A 24264-nucleotide genomic window follows, 5' to 3' on the forward strand; every position below is an offset into this window, starting at 1 on the left:
AAACTTCACATATAATCCAAAAACTCATCAAAACATTAACATGCAGACATAAGTCTTAAGCTTTTAAGAAAGATCTAATGACATGCAACACAAGACCAGATCTGATGCAGTATCACTCTTTCTATGTTCAGCCGAACCACATGCAAGCAAGGAGATCAGCAGTCAACAGTAAGTTGTATCAAACAGCATGAGATAATACATTCACTTAACAAGCAATCGAAAAAGTTTAGATTTTTGGAAAAGTTTTAAAGAAACCACTCACTCAAAAAATTTAGCTCAACCCGAAATACCCAGCTGCCCCAAGCATCATCCTTCTCTTCACCTCACTTTCTCTCCCTCATTTATCTTTTTCTTTCCCTTTTTCTCTCCTCTTCCCTTCCTCCTCTCGGCCGAACGTTTTCTCTTCCTTCCTCCTTCTTTTCTCCCTTCTCTCTCTTCCTTTCTCTCTTTCTTTTCTTTCTCTCGGTTTTCTTCTCTCAACTTTCTTCTTCTTCATTTGGGCGAGCAGCCCAAATTTTAATAAAACAATTTTTTTTTTCTTATAACAGCCCCCAAATTCTCTTAATTCTAATATAATCCTGCCACATCATCTTTTCCTTAAAAATCACCCAGATTTTGTGCCCTTGCTACATGCAAACCCAACAGTTTCCATTTCTTTGTTTTCACCCCTAAACAAACTTTAAAATTTGACAGAAAAGTCCCTCTTATAAACAAAACCAAAGCGAATATATATATATATATAAAAAATTAGAATGGGGTTTTACAGATTCTCTCTCTCTCTCTCTTCTTTCCCTTCTCTTTGGCTTTTTTCTTCTTCATTTGGGCGAGCAGCCCAGATTTATATAAAACAATTTATTTTTGGCACAACAGCCCTCTAATTCTCTTAATTCTAGTATAACCCTGTCACATAATCTTTTCCTTGCAAAAACCTCTAGATTTTGTGCCTTGCTACTGCAAACCCAACAATTTCCATTTCTTCGTTTTCATCCCCAACCAAACTTCAAAATTTGATAGAAAAATCCCTTCTTATAACAAAACCAAAGAGAATATATATATATATACAGGGGCGGACCAAGCCCTTGGCCTACCCTCACATTTTGAAAAAAAAATATTTATATAGACCTCATAAAAAAATTATATATAGGTCTATCTTCAAATTTAAAAAAAAAAAAGAGAAATATTATATATATATATATATATATATATATTTAGACTCATACAAAATTTGCTATTAATATATATATATTCCACGCTTACATCATATTAAAAATTTTAAATTCTCTACTCTTTTCTACGTCTATCTGTTTTTATGATTTTATCCCTAAAATTCTTTATTTTCTCATTCACTTTCTCAATGTTATTCGTTCTTAAAACTTTTGAAAATTGAAATTGTTGAAACTTTCACTCATCAAGGTGCCATAATTTGCTTCGTTTTCCGTTTTCTCAATTTTAGATATGTGTATTGCTCATTTCATTTTAGGGTTCAATCATGTTTATTTTTTGGAGGTTTTTTATTCTAATTTGATGGAAAAAGGCATGGATCTTGTAAGTTTATTTTGTATTTTGTGTTAAGAACATTCATGCTTTCCCAAATGAAACCTTAACTATTTTTACTTAATGTTACTCTTCGCCCTTCACCCACCACTTTCCTACATTTCAGACGACATTGTTTTGTTGCTCAAAATTATTAAAGAAGTTTGAGTTATTATCTATGTTTATACTAAGAAAATTTTCCCTTTTTTTATTAATTCATATTAAAAGTCAAGACAACGCTGACTTAATTTAAGTTTTAGTTGACTTTAGCTTAGGCTAGACCTGATCAAAGTCATGAAAGTTTATATTATAATTTTTTAAAGAAAAAGAAATTAAAAAAAAAAAAAAAAAAAAAGAGGAGAAATAAGAAATTTGTATAGAACATTTTTTGTGGATTCTGATTGTTGTAAACTCTTTTAATTATATTGGATTTAAGTGAATCGTTAGATTCCCATGGTATTTTGCTCTCTTTAATTAAAGAGGTTTTTTCACGTAAAAATTTTCTTGTGTTTCCTCATGAATTGAATGTTATTTTCAACATAATTTGCTTAAGGTTTTGTTTCTCATAGATTTATTCAAGTGGTAAAGTATTGTGTTGATACATTATTTTCTTTCAGATTATTGATATATACTATAGTATTTCCTTTGCTTAAGGTTTGTTGATTTTTTTTAAATTTTTACTAATTGTTTGACAAACAATGGTGGAGCCACGGAGGCCCCTCTCGGCAAAAATCTTGAGTTCGCCACTATATATATATATATATATATATATATATATATATATATATAATTAGAATGGGGTTTTACATTGAATGGGCAAGAAGGTGACTTTTGGGGGAGTTCTGATGGCAAAGTCTTGAAGAGTATTTATGCTTGAAAATATAAATAAAAAAATAAAAAAGAAGAATACCAATCACTTTCGCCTGCACAAAAAATAATATTAAGAAAAATAGGCTGTAAAGGGTTTGGTTCTTCATGATCCATGCACAGAAATTCCCAATAATTTGTGTCTATGTCAAGACATTGACACCTACAAATTTTAATCATATAAAAAATAATTAAAAGAGTCTTTACATGAACGACATTGTAGTTATCAGTATATATTTCTTCCTAGAAAGGACAAGCATACACAAATAAATAGAAAAGTTGCATGGAAACTTCATCAATACTCCTCCTATTTGACGAAATATGGAATACTTTTGATTGATTTCCCTAAATCTCTGCGGGCTAAAATTAAGCAGTAATTAGAGTTTCAATCAATCAACTTAATTCAAGTGACTGATTGAAACAATTACAAGGATCTTTTATATTCATTACTTTCTTTTTCTACATTTACAAAAATGTATAAATTGGCCAATTGTACAGGTTTACAATATATTGAATATACAAATTTATTCTCTCTCTCTCTTTTCTTGGGCATACTCTGACAGTGTCATTGTCTTGAACTGCTTCTCTTTGTCCTGCTTTGGTCTCTATCTCGATTCCTTACATGGTATCAGAGCACAACTAACAGCTTCCGCTTGCCTTTCAACTTAGCTTCTTTCTCTTTGTCCCTGCAAAAAAAAAAAAAAAAAAAAAAAAAAGACACCATTAACCTTCAGCATGGAACTCAACCCAAATACAACTACAACAAACCCAGATGGCCCAACTAATAGCCCAATCACCACAGACAACCCACACAGCTTCGGCCCAAACAACCAATCTCTACCTGCTACAACCCAAGCCCAAACAATTCAAAATAGACCTGACCTAGCCTGTTATCCATATGGAATGTCAGGTTACAACCCGGAATCTTTTACCCATTCAAGGCCTGACCCACCCTCTCTTGGAATGTCGGGTTACAACCTGGAATCTTTTACCTATTCAAGGCCTAACCCATCCTCTCTTAGAATACCAGGTTACAACCCGGATTATATTCTAACATCGGGTTCGGATCCAAATCCCTACCCGCATCCTTTTCGAATCATTTCAACCGTCGGGAACAATCGCCCTGAACCAGGCGATGTTCTCTTCTCACCGGTCTCTGATGGACCTGAATTAGTCCTCATCAAATAAACTATCACCGGATCTAACAACTAAACCTCCTAGTCTCGCGATTTCCGACGAGCCCTCATCACCAAAGACAAAGATCCATTTCTTGATGGGGCTTTTCAACCACCGCCGCAACCTTATCTTCAACGCCACTGGAATCATTACAATATGCTGGTCCGCTCATGGATCAGCAATTGCCTTTCGTCAGAAGTTGCAGCTGGGCTCCCACCAACAGAAATGGCTGCCAAAATCTGGGCTAACATCAAGGAGATGTATGGGAAGCTCGATCTTGCCAAAATTTTCACTCTCCGGCAGCGTCTCATCGAACTCAAGCAAGGAAACAACTTGGTCACCACTTATCTCAATTGGCTCTCTGCCGTTTGGATCAAGTTAGACGCTACCGAAGAAATGCTTGAGGGGCCACCAGAAACACTCCATCAATACCACAGAATGCGAGATCACAACCGATTGTCGCATTTTTTGCTCAGATTAAATGACTGTTTTCTCTCTTTCAGGACACAGGTACTGGCCGCGTCTCCACCACCCTCTCTCCGCCAGAGTTTTCAACTAGCGGTGCAAGATGAAAGCCAATGCTAGTTGAACTCCGACAGAACCTCACCGAATTCAATGGCGCTGGTAGGGTTGAGAGAAAATGGGGATTCATAGGGGCTAGGGCACAATGAAGGTGAAAAACCTTCTCTTATATATGATGAGATGAAGGGCTTAGATTCAATCTTGAGATCTGATGGCCAGAAACTCATCATGTTTTTAAACGCATCTCATGGTTCCAATTGTGCCACGTCATGCAACGGGTTAAACAGGTTAACTTCTTGGTCAACCGAGTCAACTGGATTTGGAAATGGGTCAAACAGGTATGGATCTGGGTCAAATAGGCCGAGAAATTCAAGATCCAATAAAAATCGATTATATTGTGATTATTGCAAAAGAAGAAATCATGATTGGGACCATTGTTGGAGATTACGTGGTCATCCAGATTCCAACAACAAGGAGAGAAATGGTCATTCTTCTTCTTTCCAAGTTTCTCTTGGAAATCAGTCAACACCTACTCTCAACCCGGAACAATATAATCAATTGCTCCAATTACTGAACAATGCCCCAACTGCTCCCGCCGCATCTTATGCAGGTACCTCTTACTATTTTAATGTACTCACAACTGATATGTGGATTATTGATTTAGGGGCTAGTGATTACATCATTTGTCACCCAAATTTTTTTACAAAAATTTCCACTACCTCATCCGCTTCCGTTCGTATGCCGAACAGAAATATCACCCCAGCTACTCATATAGGAACCGTCCACTTATTTGCCACTTTATCACTTAAAAATGTGTTATGTGTTTCTGCAGCTCATTTTAATCTTATCTCAGTATCCAAAATATGTGAAGACAATAGTTGCACTGTAGAGTTTTGTCCTAACACATGTAAATTTCATAACCCTTCGACTGGGAAACTGATGGGCTTGGGTAAAGTCAATAGAGGTCAATACTACAAGGCACCTACTGAGTCTCATAAAAGTTTTCCTACTTGTAATCAAAATAAAATTTCCCATTGTAATACGATGATTAATAAAAATTCATTTATTCTTCATCAACGATTAGGTCACAGTGCAACTATCCCTCACCCTCAGTGTCTTCTATGTCCATTGGCTAAACAAGCCTGCATTACCTTTCCACATAGCACGTCCACTACAACCCAACCTTTTGCTTTAATCCATCTTGATATTTGGGGGCCTTACCACACCCCAAATCATAATGGATCTAGATTTTTCCTCACCATTGTCGATGACTTTTCCCGGGGTATATGGACATTCCTCATGCAATCCAAATCTCAAATACTTACTCACATTAAGAATTTCATGTCCATGGTCACCATCCAGTTTTGTACTTCTGTACAAAGAGTTAGAACTGACAATGTTAGGGAGTTCTTTAATTATAATTGTTCATCTCTATTTTTATGTCTTGGCATTCTACATGAAAGCTCTTGCACATATACACCACAATAAAATAGGTTTGTCGAAAGAAAACACCGTCATCTGCTTGAAGTAGCTCGTGCCCTCAAACACCAAGCCCACACACCTGTTTCTTTTTGGGGCGATTGTGTGATCACAACCACATACCTAGTCAATCGCATGCCAACTAGAGTTCTTCATGGTAAGACTCCTTATGAGATACTGTTCAAGAAGCCACCAGCTCTTGACCACCTCTGAGTTTTTAGATGCCTTTGTTATGCTGCCACCCTTAGCTCCCATGACAAGTTTGGTAGTTGGGCCATTCGTTGTATATTTATGGGATATCCTATGCTTCAGAAAGGTTACAGGCTATATGATCCAGTTGAAAACAAGTTCCTGATCTTCAAAGATGTTGTGTTTCATGAAGACACTTTTCTGTCTGCCAGAGATACCATTACTACATCTATATCACCCAGACTGGTTCCTAAAGATACTATCCAACATGATCCTCTATTTTATATGATATCGAATCCTCCGGTTCCTCAACTTGACTACACTACCAATGATTCTGATACAGTAGCCACTAATGATCCTTAGGAAGAAACACCTATTCAAATTCCTACTCTTGGTTCCTCACTCAGATCCTCTATTCCAGCTGTTTCCACACCAGGATCCACTGTTCCAGTTCCAGATATTCCCACACGCTGCAGTACTCGGCCTCTAATTTGGATAGCAGATTATGAATAACCTATTGTTTCCAATTCCTCAGGTACATTATATCCTACCTCCAATTATGTGAGTTATGGACGTCTCTCTCCTGTACACAGAGCCTATATCAATCATATCTCCGCTGATCGAAAACCCACTAGTTACTCAAATGTTGTTCAATACTCTCACTAGCGTCAAACAATGACTGAAGAACTTACTGCTCTGACTCAGAATCATACTTGGGATCTAGTGCCTTGTCCCTCTCACAGAAAACCCATTGGTTGTAAATGGGTCTACAAAATCAAGCACCGTGCTGATGGATCCATCGAACGTTACAAAGCTCGATTAGTAGCTAAAGGCTTTACTAAGCGTGAGGGCTTTGATTATCAAGAGACATTCTCACCAGTAGCAAAACATGTCACTGTTCATACTTTCCTTACAATGGCTTCCATTCATGACTGGTCTCTCCATCAAATGGATATTAATAATGCTTTCCTTCATGGTGATCTTTATGAAGAAATTTGTATGGATTTTCCTCCCGACATTCACAGACAAGGGGAGAATACAGTATGTCGTCTGTGAAAATCCTCTATGGCCTCAAACAAGCATCCCGACAGTGGAATGAGAAATTCAGCAAAGCTCTCATTGGCATAGGATTTGTTCAGTCCAAAAATGACTATGCATTATTCACCTAGCACAAAGATGAAACCTTTATTGCTCTAATCATCTATGTAGATGACATTCTTATTACAAGAAATGATGAAGTAGGCATCAAATCCTTGAAAGAACATCTCAATAGACAATTACAAATAAAAGATGTGGGAGAACCAAAATATTTCCTAGGAATCGAAATTGCACGATCCCCGACAGGAATATCTCTCAGCCAATGGAAGTATGTCTTGGAATTGATTTCTGATTATGGGCTATCAGGATGCAAGCCAAGTATTATTCTAGTAGAACAAAACACCAAACTGACTACTCAGGAAAGACGACAATGAGACATCATCTACTGAAGTTGATCCATCTTTGGAAGACCCCACAAATTATCAAAGACTTGTTGGGCGATTAATCTACCTCACCATGACTTACCCAGACATCAGTTATGCGGTCCACATCCTTAGTCAGTTCATGCATAAGCCTAAACAATCTCACATAGATGCTACGATAAAGGTTCTGAAATACTTAAAAGGATGTCCTGGCTTAGGTCTTCTCCTTCCTCGAGACAAAAGTTTGGATATCACAGCTCATTGTGACTCAGACTAGGCCACATGTCCAATGACAAGAAAATCACTTACATGTTTCTGCATCAAGCTAGTGGGAGCTCTTATTTCTTAGAAAACAAAGAAACAATCAACTGTATCCCTTTCTTCAGCAGAGGCGGAATACAGAGCCATGGCAAAGACAACATGTGAGATCGTCTGGATTCTGGGATTATTAAAGGACCTAGAAGTACAGGTAAGTAAACCGGTTCTTTTATACTGTGACAACAAGGCTGCAAACGACATAGCAGCAAATCTAGTATTTCATGAAAGAACGAAACATATAGAAATTGATTGCCATTTTGTCAGAAAAAAAATACAAGAAGGGGTAATCAAAACTTTACACATTCGTACTTCAGAACAACCAGCAGACATCTTCACAAAGCCATTATGTAGCAGATAGCATTCATATTTACTTAACAAGCTTGGAGTTTTGACATCTACAAACCACAAGCTTGAGGGGGAGTGACGAAATATGGAATGCCTTTGATTGATTTCCCTAAATCTCTACTGGCTAAAATTAAACAGTAATTAGAGTTTCAATCAATCAACTTAATTCAAGTGATTGATTGAAACAATTACAGGGATCTTTTATATTCATTACTTTCCTTTTTTACATTTACAAAGATGTATAAATTGGCCAATTGTACAAGCTTAAAATATATTGATTATACAAATTTATTCTCTCTTTCTCTTTTCTTGGGCATAAGTTGGCAGTGTCATTGTCTTAAACTGCTTCTCTTTGTCCTACTCTTGGTCTCTGTCTCGATTCCTTACACTAATATTTATAATTAAAGGTCAAATTAATAAACGAAGTTAGGTAGAATTCAAATAAAAAAACTAGCTTAAGGAACGAGGGCTCAAGGGAGGAGGTAGTCAACCCTTTCAACCAAATTGGCGATGTACACTCTCCTTCATAGTCAATGTGTAGGGTCCAAACCCATCATTACCCTCATGCATGGTCGGTGTGCTTACTTCCTAAAACTAACTCAAGAGGGAGTTTATATATATGTATATCATAACAATCTACCAAATTGAATGTGAGACAAATACAACTTCTAATAATCTATCAAATTGTCGATGTAAGACAAATACAATTTCTAACGCATATTAATATTAAATTAAAATTGAATAATTTTGATTTGTGGTTGGAGACATTTCATGGTTTCAATGGGAGTTTGATATTGATGTTACAAATTAATTTTTATCGCATAAAGGTTGAAAAATTAACGGGTTTGAGTTTGACGGATATTCATGCAATTTGCGATGATTTATTGCCACCACAATTGGATCTTATCAAGATTTTGTATTCAAATCTGCCAAATCATTCATCCACAATGTAGGAATGCTTAGTATGTAAGAAATCTATATACGAATGCAGGAATAATCAGAATTTTAAAATTGTTTCAGTTGAGAGCGGCCGGCAGCCTTTCATGATGAATTTATTAATCACAGAGATAATTATGTGTTGTACGTCCATCCCAGGATTGCGGATTCACCTCATGCGTAATTCTATTATAGGTTAATTTTATTTACAAGTTTATCATTATAATAGTATATAGTCTGACTTTTCACCCAAATTAGAGGATTTTTTTTTTTTTTTTTTTTTTTTTTGACGTTGCATTCATACCTTGTTCAAGTTGCAATTGTACGCAAAAATACACAAAAAGCAACATAAAAATAGTAGACGTAAGATTTACGTCGAATATTCAAACTATTTTATAAATCTTTTATTGTATGTGTTTTTTATTCATTCATAGATCCCGCATCAAATAACAGATTTCATACAATCCTTTACGTAGGTTTCATTATGGATTTTATATACTTCTCGTTGGTGTAAATTACATCAAATAATATGTAACCAAGTATTAATACAAAACCTACGTAATTAAGTTCTTAACTATACACTGGATTAAATTTTTATTTAACTCTAGGGGCGACTGCATGGGATCCTGCCAGAAGCTTTTAACTAATAAAAAATAGGTTAATGAAATGCATGAAAATAGGCAATTAAATTATTAGAGGAAGATGCTTTTCCTTTGTCTTGTGGAATTCTGGTTAACCAATTTAATCAATTATATACTACTTAATTCCACTTAAAATATTGCATAATTGAACTCTTGAAGGTGAAGATCATTATCAGAGATCGCTCTAATCAAGACTGAAACCCCGATCAAATGGTCATTATCAAGATAATCAGGAATCTTTACAGTTTATCTTGAGATAAAACATCCAAAGTATGAATCAATTACGTGTCAACGTGGAGGTCATGCATGGTTTATCGTTGCATGATTTAATGACAATCTAGGGCACAAATTGACATTCCTTTTGTATCATTCTTTTCAGCCCTTGAACAAGGAAGCTAATGACAACTATCTTAAACAAGAGTCCTGCAAGGTTTTTGATGCAGCTTTCGAGGCATTCTATAGACTGTTCCCGAATGGAATGTTCGCTTATTTCACTGTGAACTCGGCGATTCTTGAGGCCATACCTCATGATGCCGGGGTTCTGCACATTGTTGATTTTGACATGGGAGAGGGCATTCAATGGGCTTCAATGATTGTGGCTCTTGCTCAACAACAGAAGCTGCTACAACAATTCGGTATTATCTCACAACAAATAACCTTAAAACTTACATCAATAAAGTGGAAAAATGGAGATTGTATTTGTGGTCAAGCTCATCCCCATTTGAGATTTGAGGAGACAAAGAAGCAGCTGATTTGTTATGCAAATTGTCATGACTTAAAGTTGAAAGTTGAAGAAATGGAACTACAAGATTTGGTAAGTGAGATAAAGAAAACTACAAGAAGAGGAAGAAGGAGAGAATGTGTAGCCTTCAATTGCATGTGGGCACTTCCCCACATGAGGAGGAGAAGAAGAAGAAGGCATGTTATGGAGTTTCTAAAGGTGGCTAAGGATTTTTTGGCCAACTCTGACAGTAATAAAACTAGTAATGATAAAAACAATGGTATAATTACTTTTGGTGATGGAGATACTTGGGAGAAAATAGAAGATTACTCTTGTTTTGGATCATTCTTTGATAGTTATCAGGAACATTACCGAGCATTGTTAGAATCAATGGAATGGAACTTCCATAAACATCTTGCAGAAGCAAGAATAGCCATGGAGTGTCTCTTTGTGGCACCATTTGCGTCTTCTGTTGCTTTGCTAGAAAAGTGGAAGGAAGTAAAAGAGGTCTACGAATTTGAGGCGGGATTTGGGCTGAAAGGGGTGAGATTAAGCAGTGAGAGCTTAATGGAAGCTAAAGTAATGGCGAGAGAAGGTGAAAGTTTGTACACAATGAGGATTGAAGGTGAAAATGCAAATGAGATGGTGTTGGAATGGGGAAGAACTCCATTAGTAAGAGTTTCTGCATGGAGATAGATCATAGATTGATGTGTTATATTCTGAGTATTGTACAAATTTAATTATACTGTAATAACCAATTGAAATGGACAAGTATGAATATTTTCAATTGCATCGTTTATTGGATTTACATTCTATTTAATAAAAAACAAAGGAATTTATTGTTTTTAACCTACATATGCTCCATATGTTATAAATGTTTGAGTATAGGAATATTAAACCCGAGAACAAAGAAACATAAACCTACTTGAAACCATGGTTTTAAAACGACCGGTCCAACCAGGAATTGGTTTCTAATGCGGTCCACTAAATGGCTAAAACTTGTTTTAGCCGTTGGACCGAGTTGACTCGGGGTTGAATAGATAGGAACAATGTCGAATTGCGGTTTAACACTCTAGTCAAAGATTCGAATTGCATAGGAATGCCCCTTCCAGAATAAGGAATGTTCGTTCATGTGCAATAAACACTCGTTACTAACAAGTGAAATGCCCAATATCAGAACTAGAATTGAAATTTTATTAATTTTTAAAATTTTATTATATCATGCTGATGTCAACATGATGTCATCTGTTTGATCTGCCTAGCAAACTAATTGGACTGGCCCCTTGATCGGGTCAAGGCCCGGTCCGGTTATAAAAAATATTGCATGAAACTTGAAAAGTATGGCTGAGGCTGCTGCAAAGGCCCGTACATTTCAGCCCAATTACGAATAGTCTATTTTGGTCATTTTCATGGCCTAACAAATTAAAGTGGTCCTGGTGGAAAATCTGCAGACATTATTGTGGCAGAAGGCTAACCACTCGATTCTTAGAAATTTTCTCCGTTGACCATGTGGTTCTGCTCAGCTCAATTATACTGGCGCAATATCACAACGTTGAAAATTTTGGCCTAGTTTTTGGGAGGTAAACGTAAAAGGACAAAACAAGAAAAAACCGGTCTTGTATAATTAATAAAATTGTGTTGTATCAAATGGTCTCGCAATTAAGAAGTGGAGTTAATGATGCAAAGGAAATAGTCTCAGCTTAAAGACTTTTAGCTCAAAGACTAATCTATATGCGATGTATTTGTATCAAGCAATGGCGGCTCAAGTTCCTTCCAAACACCGCAATTTAACGACTTATCTCAGTCTCATTTGTGCACCTTATTTTTATTAACTCTCCAAATATATATATATGAATATATTTATATATTGTATATATACCATTCAACCTCCATTTTGGAACGCTGTTTAGACAAAGACAGCTCCAAGTTTTTGTATCTTCCCCCATTTCCTGGTGATGACTTTTCTGTAGCTTGCGCTTGTTAAATTCTTCTCTTATTAATTATATAATCATGGAATATGTAGCTCTTCTGCTTAAGTCTCACTAATATTCATCTCTGAAACACATGGCCTTGACGATCTTTTTATCTTTGCTTCTTTTCTTGTTTCCCGTTTTAGCTCTTTCTTCTGTAGAATTCATCTTTAATGGATTCAATGAAACCCAGCTCAGAAATTCAGGAGGTCTAGACCTGGAGGAGGCTACTGTTTATAAACCCAACGGTGCACTCAGACTCACTAACACATCCCAGAATGTTATAGGCCATGCATTTTATTCCCAACCAATACAACCCAAAAATTCTTCTTTCAGTACACATTTTGTTTTTGCAATTGTTACTCAAACTCTAGGCCAAGGAGGCTATGGTCTTGCCTTCACAATTGCTCCTTCAACAAAGCTTCCAGGGGCTGAGCCTGAACATTACTTGGGGCTTTTCAACCGATCGAATGATGGCAATTCCACAAACCATATATTTGCAGTGGAGTTTGACACGGTTAATGGTCATAATGAGAACACAGACTCTAAAGGAAACCATGTTGGAATCAACATCAATAGCATGCGTTCGGTATATGTAGAGCCAGCCGCTTATTATGACCCAACAAAGGAAGAGATTACCCTGGAGAGTGGTAGTGCTATCCAAGCTTGGATAGAGTATGATGCTGTGACTCAACTTGTGAACGTAACGATATGCCCTATGTGGAGAAAGAAGCCCCCTAAACCTCTCATATCTCATCCCTTAGATAATATTTCAACTGTTTTCACTGAAAACATGTATGTTGGTTTCTCAGCATCCACGGGAGAAAAAAAAAGCTCTCATTACATCTTAGGATGGAGTTTTTCCATGAATGGAGTAGCTACTCCTCTCAATCTTTCACTGCTTCCAGAGCCACCAGCAGTTGAGAAGAGATCATCATCTAGTTTCAAACTCCACTTCAAGATTCTTATTGCTGTGTTATCCGCGGTTCTTGTTCTATTTTTGGGACTATTACTTTGTTTCAAACTATATAGAAGGATAACACAGTTTGAGATTCTTGAAGATTGGGAGTTGGATTGTCCTCACAGGTTCAGATACAGAGATCTTCACATCGCAACAAAGGGTTTCAAAGAGACTGAACTGTTAGGAGTCGGTGGTTTTGGTGCAGTTTATAAAGGTGTGTTACCTTCAACTGGAAGCCAAGTTGCTGTAAAGAAGATTTCACCCAATTCAATCCAAGGAATCAGAGAATTCGCAGCGGAAATCGAATGCCTGGGACGATTGAGGCATAAACATTTGGTCAATCTACGAGGATGGTGCAAGCGAAAGAATGATCTTTTACTAGTCTACGATTACATTCCAAATGGAAGCCTTGACTTTCTCCTCTTCGATTCCAAAAACAATATTGTATTGAGCTGGGAACACAGAGTCAACATCATCAAAGGCGTAGCCTCCGGGCTATTATACTTACACGAAGAATGGGAACAAGTAGTAATCCACCGGGACGTGAAGTCCAGCAATGTGCTAATCGATGTTGACATGAACGCAAGGTTAGGAGACTTCGGCCTCGCCAGGCTTTACGATCACGGTCAACTGTCGCACACAACAAATGTTGTTGGCACCGTCGGCTACATTGCGCTCGAACTAGCTCGAACCGGCAAGGCCTCAACAAGAACAGATGTTTATGCATATGGGGTTTTACTTCTCGAAGTTGCTACAGGAAAAAGGCCACTTGAATCAGATAATTTCATACTGGTAGATTGGGTACTGGAGTTTCAACAATTAGGTCAAATTCTTGATGTCGTTGATCCAAAGTTGGGTTCAGATTACGCAGTTGAAGAGATGGAGTTGATGTTGGGACTGGGGCTACTTTGCTGCCATCACATTCCTGAAGCTAGGCCTACAATGAGACAAGTTTTGCGGTATCTAAACGGCGATGACTTGCTTCCTTTAATTAACTGGAGTTCTGTTAATTCTCAACGTTCTGAAATGAGCTCAGGATTCCTGGAAATTAACTCTAAAGATTATTCACATATTTCATCCTCCATGGGTGTCATCTCTGCAACTTCTTTAGATGCAGCTGGCAGATGAAGTGCCATCAAATGATCATCATACTGTTTTTTCTTTTTTCTTTTACATTTTCTTTGTGAATTGAATTCATAGTTACATTTTTGCGTACATATAATTGACTCTAATCTAGTTCATAATTGCATTCGTTTAGTGGGTTAATTCTTGTTTAATGAATTAGATAAATGTGATGCGGTGCTTACTATACCGGTCAATTATTGAATTTATGGTCCGTTTGGTTTATTATTCTGATACTTTTTAGAATAATATTTTGAAAAAAGTTAAATTAGGTGGATGTAGGATTTAAAAATTAACAAAAATATCTCTTATGCTTGTTTATTTAATAAACACCCCTATAATAAAATATTAAAAGTTAACAAAAACACTCCCAACCCACCTATTAAGTATGGATAGCCGACTATCACCGCTGGAGGGTCGCTGGGGTGTTTTTGTAATTTCTAAAAAAATATTTAGGGGTGTTTAATTAAATTAACAAATTTAAGAGGGTTTAAAAGAAATTGAATCATATAAAATATTATTTTGAGAATAAATCAATTTTACTGTTTAGCTTTATTGGGAATACTAATAATAGTATTCTCAAGAGTGTAACAAACGGAGCCTTAATTATTTCAAGTTGTTGATGTATGTTGAATCCACACGGTTTTATCCTAAAAAGTAGCCTCTAAGTTGGACATATAGTAGATGGGTTCTCATACTATTGTTTGATTTGGACTCTGGGTACCTCTGGACCTTGGTGCTTGCACAATTTTATCCTGAAAAAGTGTCAAGTGTCCTTGTACTATATCACCGAAGAAGACTCTCATCTCCTAACCGATATGAGACTTTAGCATCAACACAACTAATTATAATTTATAGATAATGATCTAAATGCATTCCAGATTTTTTCAAAGTCTTTTTGATTAATGAAAAATTTATTAATCAAATTGGAATATGATCTTAATATGCATATATTAACGATTTATTTATTCGAATTTATGAGACTGAAATTGCAGCATTGACTTTGAGAGATAAATAACTCACAAATATTAATTGTATGATTAGGCTTTATTTAATTGAATTAATTGGTAATTAAATTCAAACTTGGATGATGTGGTTAATCATTAATCTAATTATAATTATTAATTAAACAATTTAAATGGATTATAATCTTGCGAAGCAATAGATAATTTCAGTTAATTATTTAACGACCAAAGCCTAGATGATTGGTTATTAAGTATTAAGGTGTAGGGGAGTTGACTTGTCAAAGTCAACTCATAACTGAAGTGCCATCCAATTGAAGCCGTCACATTGAGACTTTAATATTTTTCAATGTTTTTAGCTTACTTTTATTCAAAAAGTAACAAACGATTATGATTATCTATCAAACATAATTATAATAGAACTGTTTGATTTTGAACAACGAAGAAAGGAGGAAGTTGCATAATGGGGGCTCTGGTTCCTTAAACAGTAAATAAATAACATCAATAATCTTGATAATATTATCTAAAGGAAAATGTTATATCTACGATATCTTCTCATAATTTCGACGTAACTGTTCGTAATTAATCAGTTTATAATAAGCTCATTGCTCTATCAAAAAATTCTCATCTTCTCTTACATAAACTTAAAATTTTATTTTGTTATGTAAAAACTTTTAATAAGATGAACGTGAATATATATATTCAATCATGATACGCGTGTATATATATAGCCTAAGTTCGAGTTCATACAAGACCCAATATCTCATTCGAGAAGCTCAACCCAGACTTAATCTAAAGCATCAAGTATATGTCAAAAAATCATTCTAGAAGCGTTCAGAATAATCTTCATAAAAAAAAGGCAACATAATTGGATACTATTCTAAAGTATAATATTCAAATTTAGAGTAATACAATAGATTTTTTTTTTTCTATCCATCTGTACAAGACAAATCATAAATCATCTTTAAAGTTAAATGATGAATGACTTTTTAACTTCCAATTATATTGGAAGCTTTCATGTTTGATTGGTTTAATTCCAATTATGTTGGAAGCTTTCATGTTTGATTGGTTTGGAAGTGAGTTTGTTTCTTGTTTACTTGATCAACGTACTTGGTTTCTTCACTGTTAGTAAATCAAAACTTTAATCCTCTTGGAAGATTGTATTTCTTTCACTGTTATTTTTCTGAAACTTGAAAGCTCTGCAAAAGTGGTCCTTAAGTAATGAAGTTACAGTCCTCCTTCATGGACTTTAAACGAAGTCAATTTGTTCCCACCTCTATGATAAATATGAGATCTGTCTTCTTTACACGGCAACTCGAAGAACACTCTCCACCGCATGTTCACAAGACTTGGACATTTAAATTTTATCACTTTCCTCAACTGCATTATTCGGTAGCTAGCCATACTAGAAAGGAACAAATATTTCCTCCCTGCTTAACTTTGACTTCTTCAACTCTTTTCATCTTCTTTCTCATGAATCAACTGCTTATATAATCATCCTTCTTTGTTTATACTTTATACCCTTTCCCTCTTTTTATTCTTTAATTCGTTTTGTATACTTGGCTGTTCCAAGTTAAATCAATTTTTTTTCAGTCAACTCTCTGAATTCAATGGCGATGGGAGTTGCGGTTTTTTTTTTTTTTGTTTTTTCTTTTTCTTACTCTTCCCGATTCTTGCTAAATCTCAAACTCAACCTACCAGTTTCATTTTCCAAAATTTTACACAAGGTGAAACTAATCTTAGCCTTGACAGAGATGCAAGTATTATCAGGCCTTCTGGTTTACTCAGACTCACTAAGAGATCAAATAATGTTATAGGCCACGCATTCTATGTCAACCCAATACAAATGTTTGAGAAAAATTCTTCTTCTTCAGCTCAAAATGCTTATTCTTTCAGCACAACTTTTGTGTTTGAAATAGTTTCCCCAAGTTCAGGCCACGGCGGCTACGGACTTGCCTTCTTGTTGGCTCCCTCTAAGCAACTTCCGGGAGCAGATTCCGGACATTACCTAGGAATTTTGAACTCAAAGCATGATGGTAATGCGTCAAACCATGTTATTTTTGTTGAGTTTGACACGGTTAATGGGTTTAATGGTGAGTGTGACGACTATGGAAACCATGTTGGAGTCGGCATCAATAGCATGAATACAAGCAGGTCAAAACCAGCTGCCTATTATCGAGGTGACACGGATGATCAAGAAGAAGTGAACTTGGGCAATGGGCCTATCCAAGCTTGGATAGAATATGATGGGGAAGAAAAGGTTTTGAATGTAACTATATGTTATGCAGGGAATCCAAAGCCTGTGAAGCCTCTCATAAATTACCGGGGTATTAACCTGACAGACCATATCAAAGAAACTATGTATGTGGGATTCTCTGCGTCTACAGGAGAGAGATCAAGCTCTCATTACATCTCAGGATGGAGTTTTTCATTAAACGGAAAGCCAGAAGCCTTAATGTTTCAGCACTTGCAAGAGCACCAAAGGAGAAAGAATCAACCCCGTATAACCCAAAAATTATTGCTCTTATTTCTTCTTTATGCGTTGTGACTGTTTTGTTGTTGGGGATATTGGTTTTCTTTTTGTTCTATAGAAGGTCTTCAACGTCTGAGATTCTTGAAGATTGGGAAATAGATTGTACTCACAGGTTCAGATACAAGGATCTTTATGAAGCAACGATGGGTTTTAGAGAGAGTGAAGTGATTGGAGTTGGCGGATTTGGTGCAGTTTACAGAGGTGTGTTACCAACTAATGGAAGTGAAGTGGCTGTCAAGAAGATTACTCGTAATTCACTTCAAGGAATGAGGGAATTTGCAGCTGAAATCGAAAGCTTGGGACGTTTAAGGCACAAGAATTTGGTTAATCTCTACGGTTGGTGCAAGCAAAAGAATGATCTCCTTCTAGTTTACGAGTACATTCCAAACGGAAGCCCTGATACACTTCTCTTTAAACCCAAGAACGGCTTTGTGTTGAAATGGGAACAAAGATTCAACATAGTTAAAGGCGTTGCAGCAGGGCTGTTATATCTACACGAAGAATGGGAACAAGTGGTGATTCATCGCGATGTGAAGGCTAGCAATGTGCTAATCGATGCGGAAATGAATGCTCGGTTAGGGGACTTCGGTCTTGCCAGGCTATATGATCATGGAGGAATGTCGCACACCACAAATGTTGTGGGCACAATTGGGTACATTGCGCCTGAATTGACTCGCACAGGTAAGGCCTCAGCGAGTTCTGATGTGTACGCATATGGGATTTTACTTCTTGAAGTAGCTACTGGACAAAGGCCTATTGGTTCAGGCACGTTCCTCTTGATGGAATGGGTGAACGAATGCCAACAGCTTGGTAGAATTCTTGATGCTGTGGATCCATTGTTGAAATCAGATTACGCTGTTGAAGAGATGGAACTTGTTCTGAAATTGGGGCTTATTTGCTCTCATCAGAAACAAGAATTGGGGCCTACCATGAGACAAGTTATGCGGTATCTATGCGGGGATGAGCTACTTCCTTCCGACTATGATTGGAGCTCCATTTATTCTCAACAAGGATATGAATTAAGCTCCAGATTTTTGGAAGTGGTTTCTTCTGATACGTTCAAAGCGTCGCATGCTTCATCTTCCGATGTCGGCTTCTCTTCTAGTTCAATGGAAAATGGTAGATAGTAGTCGGTCCGTCTCAAAACTTTTTTCCTTTTTCCACTTTGTTGTTAGGACTTAGGAAGTCGATGAATACTCTTCCAAGTAGAATCTGTATACTGATAGACACTGGATATTCACATTGTTTTAAGAGATAATTACAGTTTATAACTATTTGTCCATTAAGAAAGTTACATTCAACGTCACAATCTTCAACTTGATGATCAAAAGGTGAACCTATGATGTTGTAGAATGGCCAAGTGGGCTGAACAAGTTGTGGTTGCATCATGGTTTGGTCTTTAATCTGATTGAATGACATGACTTGTCCTGACCTTCCTCATCCTATACGATCCGGGCTCTCCCACATGACTCGGATGACTGAGACGTGCCATGTGGGAAAAACTATGAAACCTGACATCCTGTTTTCCTGAATATACTTTACATAAATCATCTGTATGAAAATGTAATTAGAAATTTATGTATGAATAGGTACATAAACATATTTAGGAAGTTTGGAAAAATATAATGCATAATCCATGAAAATCTGGAAACAAAGTATCAAGTCTTGTGTAATTATAACAAAAACATAAGACTATTACAAAAGAAACATAAGCCATTTATTTATTTATTTGGAACATATGCCATAATACACACATGAGAAGATGTCGACGCGTGAAGATTCTTGAACTAATTTGAGAGAAAGTGAACGAAAATCAGAAGAAAATTGTAAAGAAGGCTAAGCGTGAGCTGTAGCTAAAGAGAGGAATGAAAAGTGTGACTTAATTTTTAACAATCGTGTTTTTCGTTAAAACTGAAAACTAAAATTGTAACAAACAGTAACAGCTTCTTATATAGAGACTGGAACAGTATAAAAACGCAACGTTTTACTACTTACAACCTTTACAAAACACACCCCAAGTATACTTACAAACTTTATAGAAAACACCCTTCTTGCTTTTTATTCCTAATATTCCCCCTTAAACTAAAGTGTCCCAGACACTTGTCACATAGCTGCTCATTCTTATGTTTAATATTTCCCCATAAACCACACGGTCAAAGGATGCTCCAGCAAAGAAAACTTTCTTCAGTCATACGCACACCAGAAAATAACTTTCTTCAGTCATACACACACCAAAAATATACTACACAATTTCAACCTTGAATGGATGCTCCAGCAAAGAAAACTTTCTTCAATCATACACACACAAAAAATATACTACACAATTTCAACCTTGAATGGATGCTCCAGCAAAGAAAACTTTCTTCAATCATACACACACCAGAAATAGCTTTCTTTAGTCATACACACACCAGAAACATGTAACAATAGTCATTTCAATATCAATTTTATCAGCATTCTGTCAACATTTTAGCAACAAATCTCAACATTCTGCTCAAAGAAAAATTCTGCTCAAAGAAAAACTTTCTTCAATCATACACAAACCAGAAATATGTAACAATAGTCATTTCAATATCAATTTTATCAGCATTTTGTCAACATTTCAGCAACAAATCTCAACATTCTGCTCATCTAGCAACAGACAACATTTCAGCAACAAATCTTAACATTCTGCTCCCCCAACGACAAACAACATTTCATCTCAACATTCTGCTCATCTAGCAAAAGACAACCTTTCATCTCAACATTCTGCTCATCTAGCAACAAACAACATTTCAACAACAAATCTCAACTCAACATTTTGCTCATCTAGCAACAAAGAAATTAAGTAGACACTAAGAAAAAAGTACATAAACAAACTCAACACTTTATCCTTCCAACATACTACATAACCTCAAGTCAGATTATCCAGACTACCAAAGCATATCAGCTACAGAATAAACACTCTGATCATCCAACACTGAACAACCAACAATATTAACACATATCAGCAGCAGAATGTAAAAAAAAAAAAATACTGAGCAAATATTACTCAGAAGCACCAATACTCATTAGCAACAAAGGAAATTAAACAAAACCAATATTACTCAGGTAGCACAGAGGTCACAGTGAGTTTTTCTTTCAAATAAGTGAACTGATTGCAAGGAAGAGCTTTAGTTAAAATATCTGCCACCTGATATTCAGAAGCCACATATTGAACACTCACTTGCTTCTTTGCCACCAGATCTCTAACATAATGCACATTAATTTCGATGTGCTTGGTCCTAGCATGAAAAACAAGATTCGAAGACAAAGCTCCAGCACTCATGTTATCACACCAAATAACTGGACAACCATTTACCAAGATACCTATCTCTTCAAATAAATTTTGAATCCACACAAGTTTTGTAGATGCTGTGCTTAAAGACCTGTATTCTGCTTTTGCAGATGATAAAGAGATTGTTTTTCGCTTCTTTGAACTCCACTGGACCAGATTACCTCCAATGAACACAGCATACCCACTAGTAGACCTGCTATCATCCATATCACTGGCCCAATCTGCATCAGCATATGCTTCCACCAAAAAATGTTGCTTCTTAGTAAACAAAAGACCATGGTTTAGAGTACCTTTTATATACTGAAGCACTCTCTTGCAAGCTGTCCAGTGATTAACAATAGGTTGTTGTAAAAACTGACTTAACTTGTTCACAGCAAAGGAAATATCAGGTCTGGATAAAGTTAGGTACTGCAAGCCCCCAATGATGCTTCTGAACAATCAAGGCTGATCAAAAACAGCACTACCTTCCTTCCCCAATCGAACTCCAGTAGCCATGGGTGTATTGCAAGGCTTTGATTCATACATACCAGCTTTTACTAATAATTCTTGAGCATATTTGCTTTGTGTCAACAACAGTCCCTTGCTATTTCTATGGACTTCAAAACCAAGAAAATAGTTCACACAAAACCAAGAAAATAGTTCATAGGACCAAGTGTTTTTAAGGCAAAATTTTTGCTCAAATCAGTCACCACTTCATCAATCAGTTTCTTATTGTTACCAGTCACCAAAATATCATCTACATAGACTAGTAAGTAAACTATATGAGAATCCTTTTTATAAAAAAACAAACTAATATTAGAAATAGAGTTCTGAAATCCCCAACAAAGAAGAGCAGTTTTTAACTTCTCAAACCAGGCTCTTGGAGCCTGTTTAAGGCCATATAAGGCCTTATGTAGTTGGCACACCTATTTAGGCTGAGATAAATCAGTAAAGCCTTCTGGTGGAGTCATAAACACTTGTTTAGTCAACTCTCCATTAAGAAACGCATTGTTGACATCTAGTTGTTGCATTTCCTATTCATTATAAACAGCCAGGGATAAAATAATCCGAATAGTTACTGCTTTAACTATAGGAGAGAAGGTCTCAAAATAATCAAGGCCAGGGGTTTGTTGAAACCCCTTGGCCACAAGCCTAGCCTTATATCTGGACAGTGAACCATCTGAGTGAAGTTTAGTTTTAAAAACCCACTTACTACCAACAACATTCATTCCAGCTTCATAGGGTACAAGAGTCCAAGATTGATTCTTCAACAAAGCTTGATATTCAGCCTCCATGGCTTCTTTCCACTCAGGAGTTTGTAAGGCTTCTGTAATGGATTTTGGTTCAGGTAAGATAGTGTTGGTAGATAGAAGAGCTTGGGGTGGATTAGTGAGACCACAACTTTTAGACCTGGTAATCATTGGATGGACATTTTTAGTGCTGACAAAAGGTTGAACAGAGGCTGTAGAGGGTGTTATGGGAAGTACAACTTCAAGGTGAATTCCAAGATTGTGTGTGCATGTGGCTGGTACTTCAGAGATACCTATGGGAGAGGATAAATGATGAGAATCAGCATTAGGAAAGGCTTCTTTTGGAGAAGAAAAACTGCAATCCTGAACAGGTGGTGTAATGGAATCTGTGGGTCTGAGAGAGTCATTCTGACATATAACAGAATCTGAAGGTGAGTCCATAGATAATGAGGATGGTTGTGGAAGAGGCCATGATTGAGAAATGAGATTGAAACCAGAAGATTCAGTAGTGGAAGAGGCAGATTCTGCATAATGAAATCCTGTTCTGAATGGAAAATCTGTCTCCAAAAATTTCACTTGTTTCACTATAAACACTCTACCAGAGACATTCATACATCTGTATCCTTTATGATCAAGACTGTACCCTAAGAACACACACTTCTCATTATGGAAAGATAGCTTATGTTTTTGGTAGTGTCAAAGAAATGGATAACAGGAGCATCCAAACACCTTCAAATTTGTATATTTTGGTGACTGTTTGAATAATGTTTCATAAGGTGACAGAAACTCTATAGAAGCTGAAGGAAGCCTATTTAGAAGATAAACTGCTGTGCTAAACGCAGACCACCAAAATTTCAAGGGCATGGCAGCATGAGCAAGTAAAGACAGTCCAAATTCAGTAATAGCCCTATGTTTTCTTTCCACTCTCTCATTTTGTTGATGAAGATATGGACAAGGATGTCTAAACTTAATACCATGTTTTTGTAAATAACCAGAAAAATGTCTGAATTCTCCTCCCCAATCTGTTTGCAAACACTTCATTTTTGCATCCAGTTGTTTCTCAACAAAACAGTGAAACTAAAGAAACACATTAAATGCTTCTGATTTTAGCTTTAAGGGATAAATCCAAGTGTATCTACTAAAATCATCTACAAAAATAATGTAGTATCTATAACCTTCTGTGGATAGAATAGGTGCAGGCCCCCATAAGTCAGAATAGACTATTTCTAATGGTCTAAGAGCCCTAAAAGTAGAAACTGGAAACTGACACTGCTGTAGCTTTCCATATTGACAAGCTTCCTAGAAAAAAAATTTATTTCTAGAACCATAATGCTTTACATGTAGTGTGTCAAATACATTATGCAGAATGTTCTGATTAGGATGACCTAGTCTTGCATGCCAAAGAGAAACAACATTCAATGACTCATCACATCCAAAATTTTTAGACTTATTAGCAGTAGAACAATCACTACCAGAACTATAACTAAATTCTGAAAACTGCTCTTTATTAGACAGAGATGAAGTAACTGCATGTGAAGTAAGTGCTGAGGAACCTAAGTATCCAGGCTGAAAGGTAGAACCAGCAGTGGAGCTGCCAAGTGATGGCAAAGTGAGTTGGTAGAGACCATCCTTCACTACCCCTTGTAAGAGCACATCCTTGCTGTGTTTATCCTTTATTAAACAACAATCAGCATGAAATTCCATAATCACATGATTATCCTTAGTGATTTGAGATATGCTCAAAATGTTCTAAAGCTGTAAAATTCTACTAGATTCAGTAGAGGGTAGTAATAGTATACATGTGTGTGTGATAAGAATAGATTGACCGTTGCCAACCTCGACTTGAGATCCTCCTTGATAAGGTGACTTCAACATCAGATTAGAGACATCTGCAGTCATATGGTTTGATGCCCCATAATCCATGTACCAGGATTTATCAGCAACTGTTTGTGGCGTGGCAACAGCTTGTGGAGTTGAACTAGGT

The 24264-nt window shown here is 36.4% G+C and overlaps 2 protein-coding genes and 1 pseudogene across 2 annotated transcripts; all 3 read left to right on the top strand.

The window, feature by feature from the left end:
• The first annotated feature begins 6441 nt into the window (after positions 1-6441).
• Positions 6442-10883, top strand: LOC116105896 (nodulation-signaling pathway 2 protein-like). The gene is made up of 2 exons (XM_031392281.1): positions 6442-6763; positions 9808-10883. Exons 1-2 carry the CDS (start codon positions 6442-6444, stop codon positions 10881-10883), a joined length of 1398 nt encoding a protein of 465 aa, XP_031248141.1.
• Positions 10884-12189: 1306 nt separating this feature from the next.
• Positions 12190-14246, top strand: LOC116105967 (lectin-domain containing receptor kinase VI.4-like). The gene has a single exon (XM_031392335.1). It carries the CDS (start codon positions 12252-12254, stop codon positions 14244-14246), a length of 1995 nt encoding a protein of 664 aa, XP_031248195.1. The 5' UTR covers positions 12190-12251.
• A 2451-nt stretch (positions 14247-16697) lies between these two features.
• Positions 16698-19204, top strand: LOC116105897 (annotated as a pseudogene).
• Positions 19205-24264: the final 5060 nt, after the last annotated feature.

Source organism: Pistacia vera, unplaced genomic scaffold (genome assembly GCF_008641045.1).
Source record: "Pistacia vera cultivar Batoury unplaced genomic scaffold, PisVer_v2 Contig507, whole genome shotgun sequence".
Lineage (NCBI taxonomy): Eukaryota > Viridiplantae > Streptophyta > Magnoliopsida > Sapindales > Anacardiaceae > Pistacia > Pistacia vera.